General features: G+C 37.9%; 2 protein-coding genes across 2 annotated transcripts in view; one reads left to right on the forward strand and one right to left on the reverse strand.

The window, feature by feature from the left end:
- Positions 1 to 12317, reverse strand: part of SHC4 (SHC adaptor protein 4) — a 106009-nt gene that overhangs the window by 38414 nt on the left and 55278 nt on the right. Inside the window, exons 5-6 of the mRNA XM_045823414.1 lie at positions 4722 to 4775; positions 325 to 376 (exon numbers count right to left, since the gene is read on the reverse strand). Coding sequence (XP_045679370.1) covers positions 325 to 376; positions 4722 to 4775 — 106 coding nt within the window. The remainder of the gene's footprint in view (positions 1 to 324; positions 377 to 4721; positions 4776 to 12317) is intronic.
- Positions 8042 to 9759, forward strand: EID1 (EP300 interacting inhibitor of differentiation 1). Its single transcript, XM_045823415.1, has one exon. The coding sequence runs from the start codon at positions 8119 to 8121 to the stop codon at positions 8689 to 8691; it is 573 nt and encodes a 190-aa protein (XP_045679371.1). The 5' UTR covers positions 8042 to 8118; the 3' UTR covers positions 8692 to 9759.

Consider the following 12317-nt stretch of genomic DNA (forward strand, 5'->3'; position numbering starts at 1 on the left):
TTGCGTCTCATCCGTAGTTCATTTGTCCACTGAAAATGTCCAGCCCTTTCTATCAGAGCCAAAACAGGTTTCCTTTTGATTAAACAAACAGGTAAGACTTTTGGTTTATGGGCCTCTCGAGTGATTGGAATTTAAACCCCACCTATATATTTTTTCCACTGTGCTCTGTGATTTATTTCCAATTCAAATTTACATAATATTTCCAGAACCCAATACAGCACTCTGGTGATCTTTATCATTCTGTCTATTGAAAATAATTGTTTGTTACTTTTTAAAGTTGGTATATATCAGCTCTTAAGAAAATCTAGAAGTTGCTTTCCATACCTCGTTGATTAACTGGATCTTTAGCTACGTAGGCAACATAGTCTGTAGTATCCTATAAAAAAGGGAAAATGATTGCATTTAAAATGAATGGATTGTACTGTTGAAAGATAAGAGTACATTTGACATAATACTGAGGCAAGTGAGGCAAGGATTTAAATATTAATGTTAAGAGAAAAGAAAAGCATCTTAGGAGGAAACATAAACAAATATACACCATATAATTTAGTACTTGTGGGGTCCATGTTCTCTGCCCTTGAGCAGGGAATCTGAAGGTTAAAGATTAGAGGCAGACCATGTCATTAAGTTTAAAAGAGAACCCAGACAGGAAATATGTTAGGATATATGTGCTTTAAAAACTGTTAAGGGGCTGTGATTCTCTCCTGTGCTGAAAGGTGAAATACCAGGGGTTATGCCATCACAAAGGTTCATAAACAAGGATGTGGAATCATGATTTCCCAGTTGTCCAAGTAGACACCATGTACATCAGAAAGCAGAATAAAGAAAAACTTTTGGTTTTGTGGTAAATAGCTTGCTTTTATACAGTGCAAGTTAACTTAAGGAACAATAAAGCAAAAATACAAGCATTTATTTCATCAAGATAAAGAAAAATCATTTTTTTTAATAAACCCCCCCAAAACCTGAACAGTTAAAAAAAAGTACCCTGGCTGGTGTGGCCCAGTGGATTAAGTGCTGGCCTGTGAACCAAAAGGTCACTGGTTCGATTCCCAGTCAGGGCACAAGCCTGGGTTGTGGGCCAGGTCACCAGTGGGGTGTGTGAGAGGCAACCACATATTGATGTTTCTGTCCCTTTCTCCCTTCTCTCTAAAAAATAAATAAATAAAATCTTTTAAAAAATGTTTTTTAAAGACATTGTTTTTTTAAAAAACATTTTAACATTTTAAAAGAAATGTTTTTTTAAAAAACATTTAAAAAATGTTTTTTTTAAAAGATGTGTTGCTAACTTCGGAAAAACTAACAAATAAAAAGCCCCTTGGTAACTAATTTGTATTGAAAAGAGTAGGCTGATGGATGAATGATAAGATTTTAATAATTAAAGATGCTTTTTCTTATCTCAGTTCTCAGGAAAAAATACACACTGGCATTTGAAAATTAGAGTATAATTCTCCAGAGGGAAGGCACAATCAACTGGCAGGAAATAGAAGCCCATGTTCGTGACACCCTCAAAGACATCACTTAATAATCCACAACAAACCACACAGGAATGGGGACTCGGGATCAGCACAACTTCTCTTGACTTATTTAAAAAATAACACACATTTAAGTGAATTTCTGTTATGCAAAATGATAAAAGGTTTGAAATATCTTGTATATAATTAAGTTCATATCTATAGGCTTTGTTTTATATTAATTTAGAAGGAAAGCCACAATTTCTGGGGACTTGGTTGCTATTTTTAAAGTTACAGGAGTGGGGTGCTGCCCGCGATGTTGTCTGGTGTATTAGAGCCAGGAAAGAGGCCACGGGACCTCTCCAGACCTTGGTTTCCACATCTTCAAAGGAGTGTCCAACAGTCTTACAGTTCTAAAATTCTATTATCTGTAGATATCTGGGAGAGTTTAAAGAATGTTAAAAGTAAAGCACAAATAGTGGGGGAAACTCTATGAAAATGCATTTAATATGGTCATACTCATTAATGCATTTTGAGATGAACAAGGTGTATGTAGATACAGAAGCATTACCAAGAACTGTCTTCAGGGCTGATAGAAGGAAGACAAGTAAACTGTTTTTGAGAAGAGAGTAAAGGTGAGGATGAGTAAAGGTCATGAAAAGTAAGGAAGAATACCCAGCATTCTTTAGACTTTGGAGAAAATAGGGTAGAAAGAAGGGCTCTACATTAGGCCATGGAGACTTAGCTTCTGACCCCTTGTGCCCAGTTAGCTGTGAAGCTGCAAATCATCTCAGGGAGTGTCCTACAAATATATGGGCATGTGTTAGCAACACTGGTGATAGCTGTCCCTTATCACTCTGTGCCAGGCAGGATCAGTTTACACACATCATTTCACTCAATTCTCACAACACTGAGAGGCAAGGGTAATCCTTCCAAATTTTACAGGTGAGGACCCTGCAGCCTAGACAGGATAAATAAGTACAGTCTACTGGACTCCAAAGCTTGGCACTCTGCCCTACTACCTCCCTGACCTGAGAGTGAAACTTCACTGGGAGACCTCCACTGCTAAGGTTGTGGTGGCTCCAGTTTTAATTTCAAATCAGCAGGCTGTTGCCCCAGCTGTAGGAAGCACGGAAGTCCCACCCCATTCAGTATGAAAAACTTTCCCACAGGGACTACAAATTCTTTCCAGTTGTTTTTTGGTAGGGGCAATGCTTTTGTGGGTTGAAAGAACTGCAGAACTAAAGGCACATGAAGATAGTCTCAAAATAATTCAGATTCTGGGGAACTACGATAGACATCATGCAGGGCATACTTGTGAGAAATGCTTATGGTAAATAAAAGGATTTGCATACTAATCCTATGTATGACAGTAACCCTTGAAACTTGAAAGGGGAAATTTAAGGCAAACAGCAACAATTATTTTCCACACTACATTTATAGGACTCATTACTCGAAGTATCTTAAGGAAAATATTTTTGTTCCTTCATGGATGAATGAACCATAATGGGTTAGAAAGAGAAAAGAAAAGAAAATTCAGGCTGGATTCAGTCAGCTCTCTCTGCTACCAAACATGTCCCTTGGTGTCGCCGTGGGGCCCGATTACAGAGATGCAGGATTGGACGCAGATTCAGTCCTGGGCTCACACTGCAGCTGCTAACTGGCAGGCACCTTACATGTGCCATTTGCTAGTGAATTCACAATTAGTCATTTGTGAAATCTCTTAGAGAAAAGGTGGAACTCTAAAATTTGGTTTATTTTTAAGTGGTGGCACCATGAAACTAAAACATTCATTTGAAAATAACCATACCCAAAGCGGAAGGTGAGGAAGTAGTGAAGCCTAAAGGGAAAATTAAGTATCCATTAATAAAAGAAACAAAAAAAACAATGATTTAAAATCCTTTAAAGGTTGCTTCTCTCCCACAGTTTTCAAGGAAGCTCTAAAGGCAGGTTGTCAGGTTTGACGACATGGTTAAGTGCTGTGAGTCACTGGTAGCCAATAGAGAGGCCAGTACTTACTGAAATGTTTTAAAGAATGACTTGATTTAAATAGCGTTTAACTTCTTTTTTATATGTATTCCACATACATCCAAGTGGAGGAACTTGCTTAAACATTAGAAGCCAGTAAAGGAAGCAATGTTTACACAGAGAAACTTTAGAACTTTATTTGCTTTTAGGATACATTTATTTTTCCTTTAAATATTTAGCCTTGAGATCAAAATCAATCAAAACCCTGCAGTGACACCAGCTGCCAGATTTAGCTTTTACTACCATTCCATACCTCTCTTGGGATTCTAAGTTATGTGTCCTATCATTTATGACCCTAAATTTTATTCCTCATTTGGAAGAAAGAAACTAAATGTGGAGAGAAAAAATGAACTGTTAAAGTGAATTTCACTCCCTCATTTCTGAAGGACATACTCTTTAATAGTAAGTGCAGAGAAGGCAACAGGTTGTCCATAATGACAAGGACTTCCTTTGCTCCCCATGTTTTCCTGATGTTACTGATGTTTGATCGTTACAAAAGGCAGACCCTGCCCTCCTCTAACCTTCTCTATGTCCACGGGTACAAAGATATCACGATGTCACGATGTCATGGAGGAGCAAAGTCCTCCTTCTACTCCCTCAGTTTAAACAGGCTTCTCAGCTTTAACACCCCTCCGCTTTTGCTCTGGTCCAGAAACAATGCTGTACCAAATCAGGGAATGACCGTCCACTCTGCCAAGTAGGCTTGCAGAGAGAGTACCATTCATGGGAAATGAGTGCCACGTGGCCTCTTGGTAGAGACAAACCACTGTTCTCTCCCCACCTGAGTGTTACCTCCATGGGTTTCTGCAGACCTGCTAGCTCATTCTAGATTAGACTAAGTTGCCACATATGGTAGAGCAGCTTCCCCTCATATGCCAAATCCAACTGATCAGTAGCATCTGCCTGCAACTCCACATGGAGGAGAATTCTGAGCAAGGACTGGCAACACATGTATGACACACTTGTTTTTCCTGATTTTGATGTTATCTACAAAAAACTTCTCAGATTATAACTCTGTAGCTACTACCACAATGGAATATTATTAGCTTACCTACTAATCCAAATATTTTAAAAATCAGTGACAGGACATATTTTGTCAAAACCAAATTTTTGATTACCTGCTACATGTAACTTTTCACAAATTCTAATAAGAGATTTGGAAAGGACATGTAGTGGCTAATACACTTTACATGGAAGTTCTTTTACCTCTTATAAAAAGAACTTTTATGAATCCATACTTACAGGATCCCCTCCAGAGGCAAATGAAATAGACTGCATATGATGATTTGCAATAATCTGGAAAACATAACAAATTAAACATGTATGATGCTATAAATTAATTAGTCCTGGTTACACACAATCTAACAGTAACAGATGTACATGTTTCATTTTGGCTCGGACAGAGTCCTTTGAAACCCCTCCACCCACATTCTATAATCGACTCACTTTGACCCTGAGATGCAGGTGGGTTTGACATGCCCATCTCATTGGCCCTCTCCTTGCAGGTGGACACATGATCCAGCCCTAGCCAATTAGAAAATATTTGAATACATCACGGCCAATCAGTATCTTTGGGGAGAAACTGACAGGGACAAAAGGAAAGGATACCTCTCTCTCTGCCATTAAAGACCATGTAAGCCCAGAATTTCTGTGAGCCATCTTTTGCTGGCATGCGGAAAAACCTCACTGGAAAAATGATGCTTTACCTCTGGAGAAAATCAGCTGAGAATTAAAAATAGAATGAAGTCTGGTGGAAACATTGTTTCATCATTTCAACCAATATGATTCCTATCTTCCTTTATCTTTTTCTTTTTATTAACTAACTTATCTTTATATAAATTAGTTTGAATTGGGTTTCAGTCATTTGCCATGAGAAGTATCCTAGAGAACTAACATTAAGATTTCCAATATGAACTAACATTATGTAAGTGAACTGCATTACTTAGCCAAGAACACTATCTTTTTTACATGAGATTCTAGGATTACTTGTTTGCAATACCCACAGTGTAACAACCAATTTGCAGAGATGTATTTATCATACTGTATTTGTCATACAGTTGAAAGTTCATTGAAATACCAACTGTGTACCTATTAACTAATCTCATCTTCACAGGTGTTTAACAGAATATACTAAAGTAGCTTATAGAAAATGACCAGGCAATTCTACTCCTAAATGTATGTATATCCAACAGAACTGTGTATATATGTGCACCGAAGGCATGCTAAAGAAAGACAATCACTGCCCTCTTCATAATAGAGTGCAACTGTAATGATATTCAAACAATGAACTACCACATAGCAACACTGTTTCTTCAGCAAAAGTAGCCAGACACAGAAAAAAAATACAGGCTGTGTGGTTTCATTTACACAAAGTTCAAAAACAGGCAAAACTATTTTATTCTGCTTGAAGTCAGGACAGTGGTTACTTCCGGGCAAAGAAGAGACAGCAAGAGGTTTTCTGGGAAGAAATGGTGTTGCTTCGTCTGGGTAGTAGTTACACAAGTATGTTCACTTTGTGATAATCTTCACGTGTGCACTTTTCTCTATTTACATTTCAGTTAAATTGATTACTAAAAACAAATCAATACAGAAAGATCAATGTCATTCCTATATATGAGCAATAGCCTATTAGACACTGTATTTTGGAGGGTAGAGGGAGGCACATTTTACAAAAGTACCTATATATAAGTCTTGGAGGAATTGTTCAAACATTTTTGGAAAACCTCGTCAAAGGGTGTAAATATTACCTGAACAAGTAAAAAGATATATATCCCCTTTATGGATTAGAAGATAATATTGTAAAGATGTCAATTTTCCCCTAAATTAATGTGTAATTTCCATGCAATTCCAATAAAAATTCCACCAATGTCTTCAGGGAACTTTTCATGCTGTTCTAAAATTCACATGGAAGAATACATGTGCAAAAAAAGCTAAAGAAATTTTTTTTGAAGAACAAAAAGACTAGACTCTCCTTATTAGCAAAGCATATTATAAAACTAGAAATTCCTTAGAATATGAAGTCTAAAAACAGACTCACATAGTCATGGATTTTTAGTCTATGATAAATGTTGCACCAGACAAAAGTACAAGTGATTAAATTAGTGGAACTGGACACACACACACACACACACACACACACACACACAAATGGGAAAAAAATATAAATAAACCCTGTCTTCATATGATCTGTATAAATGTTTGATTCATAAAAGGTTTATAAATATACCAGGAGACTGATAAAAGATTATGCGTGTGATCTTTGAGACAGGAAAAACCCATCTTAGTAGACAGAAAAAGGCATACAAAAAACCTCTTAAATTAGATTATATAAAGACTCTTTTTAAAACTTTTTATAAGACCCCTAAAGAGGACAAACAACAGTAGAGTACATTTGCAACATGTAAAACAAAGTATTCATATAAGAGTTTATAAGAAATTTGTATGCATCAATAAGAAAAAAATAAACTCAATGTAAGACCAGTTAATTTTCAGAAGTAATACAAATGTTCAATAAATATATTGAAAAATAATCTCCAAGAAGTGAAGACTATTCAAAATAAAGCAAGATACATTAAATTGATAAAACTGTCGAGTTCAATGCAATCATGTGTGGCAAGGGTGTGGATATTCTCAAACACCGTTAGCTAGAACTTAAATTTGCACAGCAACTTTGGAAAGCAATTTGACGGTATTTACTACAACTAAAGTGTTTATACCCAGACTCTACCTTTCTGCTTCTAGGTATTTATTCTAGAGAAATACTGGCACACGTGGACATTCATTTAGCCAGTTTTAGTATCAGTAAATCAGAAATTATTTTTACACAGACAGGTCAACCATGGCATAGGTGTACAAAAGGAATGGTATGAAAAAATACATATACTAACAAAGCTAAATCTTCAAGACAATGCTGAGGTGTTTGTTTTACAAGTTGAAGACAGTTACATGAGACATAATAAAAAACCAAGATTTTTCAGTGAGAATTTAATATCCATGTAAATGCAAAGAAAAAGGATTTAAAGAATACACAACAAACTGATAATAATGGAAAATTGCCTCTTGCGAAAAGAAATGGAACCAAGTGTTTTCTCACTTTTTTTAAAAGAGCACAGATAATATGCTTAGAAATGAGTTTAACTTTTTCTAATGAGGATCCGTTCTTAACATGTTGATTTGTGGTTGAGAACACTGTGGGATTTGGAAGTGTGGACTTGGAAGCTACTACTACCAGACAACAGGTAGTTAAAATCGCGGAGCAGATCGCCAGACGTGGAGGGAGGAAGGAAACGGGAAGGAGGACAACATAGCGAGTTACAGCAAGCCCCTATTTCCCCGTTTTGTAGCATCGAGGGTTAAGGAAAAGGGAAACGAAGTGACGCTCTTCCATACACAGTCTTAAGATACGAATTCGATCGAACAAAATATACACCACCAAGCCAAGCTGACAATTTCCTGCGAAGGAGCAAGCCACTCCCCTCCCGAGCAGCACGCCGAGTGGGCGGTGGAATATGGGGGTCACGCAAACGCCGAGGGTCGCGCACGCTCTTTGCGCACACCGTTTGCGCACGCGCACAATCGCGAGGCAGCATCGCTCGGATCCTGCAGAAAACGCCTTGCAAGAGGTTGAGCCGCTGGTATCATGTCGGAAATGCAGCGGTTGTCCGAGCTCTATGAAGAAAGCAATGACCTGCAGATGGATGTGATGCCTGGCGAGAGTAACCTTCCACGGATGGAGGTAGGCCGTGCGAGCCGGGCGACGTCCGAGAACTCTTCCCGCAACCGGGCCCCGCCACAGCTCGAGGAGGACGGCCTAATGGAGGAGGAGGGGACCCTGCCAATGGCGAGGCCAGAGGGCGACCGAGGCCTTGCCAAGCGGCCCAGCCCCGGGGAGCAGCCAGGCCAGGCTGCTGGCCTTGACTTCGATGAGAGCGAGGGTGAGGAATTTGATGACTGGGAAGATGACTACGATTATCCAGAAGAGGAGCAGCTGAATGGTGCAGGTTACAGAGTATCCACGGCCCTTGAAGGAGCCAACAAGATGTTTCTGGGAACGTCCAGAGCAAGAGAAGCAGCTCTGGATGGTGGTTTTCAGATGCATCAAGAGAAGACCCCATTTGATCAGTTGGCTTTTATTGAAGAGCTTTTTTCACTTATGGTTGTCAATCGTCTGACCGAAGAACTGGGATGTGATGAGATTATTGATAGAGAATAGTTAAATGCAGTTAAAGAGGAGGAAACTACTTGAGGAAGGACCCAAAATTCCAGTGTCTCGGGTTTATTCCAGATAGTTCTGTGCCAACGAAAAAGTTGATCTTCAAAAAAAAATGTTTTTCTGTTTTGCAGAATAGACTGGGTAGTGACTGTACAGTTGTGGAAAAAAAAAACTGTTAAAGAAAAAGGATGTTAGGACTGTTGAAACTTGTTTTCAAGAATATCCTGAAACACCTATGGCTTTGACTTTGTTATTGATCCAGATTTTCTTTGCATTGGGGAAAATTCCATATATCACTGTAAGGAATGATTTTGCAAGAATAAGTCAAGACCAAGACAAATTGCCAGTACAAGAGCTAATTACTGATACTAAGTACAAGAGGAAAAGTAGTATGTCCAACTTAAAACACCAGATGTCTTTGAGTTACTTGGACAGGAAGCCTATTGAGAAAACTTTGAAGGTTCCACTTCGTGATCTGTCCAAGCTATAGTTATCAAAGGCTAAATTTTTAGTGTATGACAATTGAACCACCTTAGTATTGCAGAAGGGTAAGCAAACCCAGAAAGAAATATGTTTCATGTGTAATGTATCTTAACATGTTTCCAAGGGCATCTGAAATTGTATTTGTACATATATCTTGATCAATAATAAAGCTACTGTGATCTGTAATTCAAGAAAATTCATTATCTTGATCATTTTTTAAAAGTCAGAAATGAAATCTTAAATTTTCACATTCAGACATTAAAAATATGTGTAAAAGTACAAAGAAAACTATTTCTAATACTCTCATATCTTAGGGAAATTTTGTTTTATCTCTCTGGTTTTCATTGAACTTTACAGGGAAAAGACTGGTTGAACTTCATAATAAAAGAAGTATTAAGTGGAAGTTGTCAAGTAAAGGAAGGCCCTACATTGAAAAAAGATGTTATGAACAATTATGCCATCAACCTTTAAAGGTTTTAAACCTGTCCAGAAATTTCTGAAGTTTCCTTCTGTCTCCTCCTCTAATTAAGCTTGTTATTGGTTATGCACCAGCATTTGAGACAATAAAATTTCTTGGTCTGTGTATTTTATTTGCCTAATAGTTACTATTGTATACATACTTTATATACTATTTTTATTGTATCCTGCTTTTTAAGTGTTATTGCAACCACATTATGATTTAAATTTAACCACTATAAGGTAAAGTGTTCCAGCTTCAAATACATGATTTGCAACTTAATTTGTGGAAACTAAATTTAGTAAGTTCCTATAAGAGAATTTGCTAACCTGGGAAAATTAGTGAGCATATTGCTGTGGTTATTTTATTAGTGTTCTAAAGTTCTCTGATAATTATGTCATAAGGCTATGAGCAGTAAAACTGAGTATATCAGCAGGTCTTATGATCAATAAAAAGGTACTAGGTGTTCCTGCCCCATTATGGTAGCAAAAGACACATCTGATACAACACAACTTGGAACCTTACAGAGGGGATTTGTTTTCTGTAAAACATGAGGACTGACAAGGATGAGCATAATCACTAACACTAGTTTGGTGGGGAGGAAGAGAGAGATGGGGGGACTAGATAGGAAGTAACAAACTTAATCCTGTCTCACTTCTTTGGCTACACTTTCAGACAGCCTGTAACTGCAGTGACATGAGTCTGTGGATGAAGAGTCAGTTGCCTGTGTGATGTGAATTAATGGTACTCTGAGAAGAAAAAGAGGATGCCAGTATACAATGAACTGACCAGCTACATTTACCTCCAGATAAAGATGACAGGAAAGAGGCTCAGAAAAATCAGGTCTGCACACCTGGAGGTGGGACAGAAGCAAGAGAAGGGGAAAAGAAAACCACTCCCTGTTGGGTTTGAAGGCTTGTTTTGCAGAAAAAGAACTGCATTCTGCAATTGACACTGAATGGTTGATTGTTGGTCTTAAAAATAGGCAGTGAACTGAGAGACTACTGAAATTAATACTTGGTAATTTACTGAAGGTAGAAAATGGTAACATATTTAACACCCCTGTTAAGGGTATAAAATCACTTGTATTTCTATTATATATTAAAGTTATCACGGACTGGAACCAACCTACCTGATTCAAATCTAGGCTCCACTACTTACTAGCTTTGTAACTAGGTATATTACCTAATATTTCTTCCTTATGGTCCTGAATTGAAAACAGGGATAATTAGATATGTGTATATCTTCATTAAATGGGAACTAAGGAAAGGATTTTCAGGAAATTCTGTTTCTGATTTTGTGATGTGGGGAGAGGGAACTTAAAGAAGTTTATGAGTATGTCGTGATTTTGGGAGCATTTTCTGGATCTATTCATAAATATTACAGATGTTTGGTTAAATCAGATATCCTACATCAGCTGCCCTAAGGACACAAGTCTTTTGTTTGGCTCATACCTCTAATTTTAATTTTTTTTAAGATTTTATTTAGTTATTTTTAGAGAGAGGGGGAGGGAGGGAGAAAGGAGAGAAACACAGTGTGTGGATGCCTCTTGCACACCCCCTACTGGGTACCTGGCCTGCAACCCAGGCATTGCCCTGACTAGAATCAAATCGGCAACCCTTTGATTTGCAGGCCAGCACTCAATCCACTGAGCCACACCAGTGAGGGCTAATTTTAATTTTTTAATAATTTTTAATTATTTGTTATTTTATTGTTTATGCTATTATAGTTGTCCCACTTTTTGCCCCATTGCCCCCCTCCACCCTACCTGCCCTCACTTTCATAGTCAGTCCCCTCACCATTGTCCATGTCCATTCGTCCGTCATACATGTTCTTTGACTAGTCCCTTCACCTTCTTTCAGTCAGTCCCTGCTTCCCCCTTTTACTGCTGTCAGTCTGTTCCATAATTCTGTGCCTCTGGTTCTGTTTTGCTTATTAGATTCCTCTTACATGTGAGATCATATGGTATTTGTCTTTCACCAACTGACTTATTTCACTTAGCATAATAGTCTGCAGTTCTGTCCATGCTGTTGCAAAAGGCAGGAGTTCCTTTCTTTGTACTGCATATTATTCCATTGTGTAAATGTACCATTTTTTTTTATCTACTCATCTACTGATGGGCACTTAGGCTGTTTCAAAATCTTGGCTATTGTAAATAGTGCTGGCATGAACATTTGGATGCATATATTATTTTGAATCAATGTTTCAGGGTTCTTCAGGTATGTTCCCAGCAGTGGAATTACTAGATCAAAAGGCAGTTCCATCTTTAATTTTTTTTAGGAAATTCCATACTGTTCATCTTAGTGGCTGCACCAGTCTACATTCCCACCAACAGTGCACTAAGGTTCCCCTTTCTTCACAACCTCACCAACACTTGTTTGTTGATTTTTTTAACAATGGCCATTCTGACTGGTGTAAGGTGGTATCTCACTGTGGTTTTAATTTGCATCTCCCTGATGGCTAGTGATGTTTAGCATTTTTTTTTCATATGTCTCTGGGCCCTCTGTATGTCCTCCTTAGACAATGTCCTCCTCAGGTCCTTTGTCCACTTTTTAATTGTATTATTTGTCTTCCTGGTGTTGAGTCTTATAATTCTTTATATATTTTTGAGATTAAACCATTGTTCAATGTATCATTGGCCAATATGTTCTCCCGTGCAGTCAGTTCCTCTTTCATTTTGATGATG

Source organism: Phyllostomus hastatus, unplaced genomic scaffold, assembly GCF_019186645.2.
Source record: "Phyllostomus hastatus isolate PE091 unplaced genomic scaffold, TTU_PhHast_1.1 phas_scaffold_501, whole genome shotgun sequence".
NCBI classification, from domain to species: domain Eukaryota; kingdom Metazoa; phylum Chordata; class Mammalia; order Chiroptera; family Phyllostomidae; genus Phyllostomus; species Phyllostomus hastatus.

Bases quoted from the DNA above. Each gene is read 5' to 3' on its own strand.
- EID1 (XM_045823415.1), top strand. From the start codon at position 8,119: ATGTCGGAAATGCAGCGGTTGTCCGAGCTCTATGAAGAAAGCAATGAC.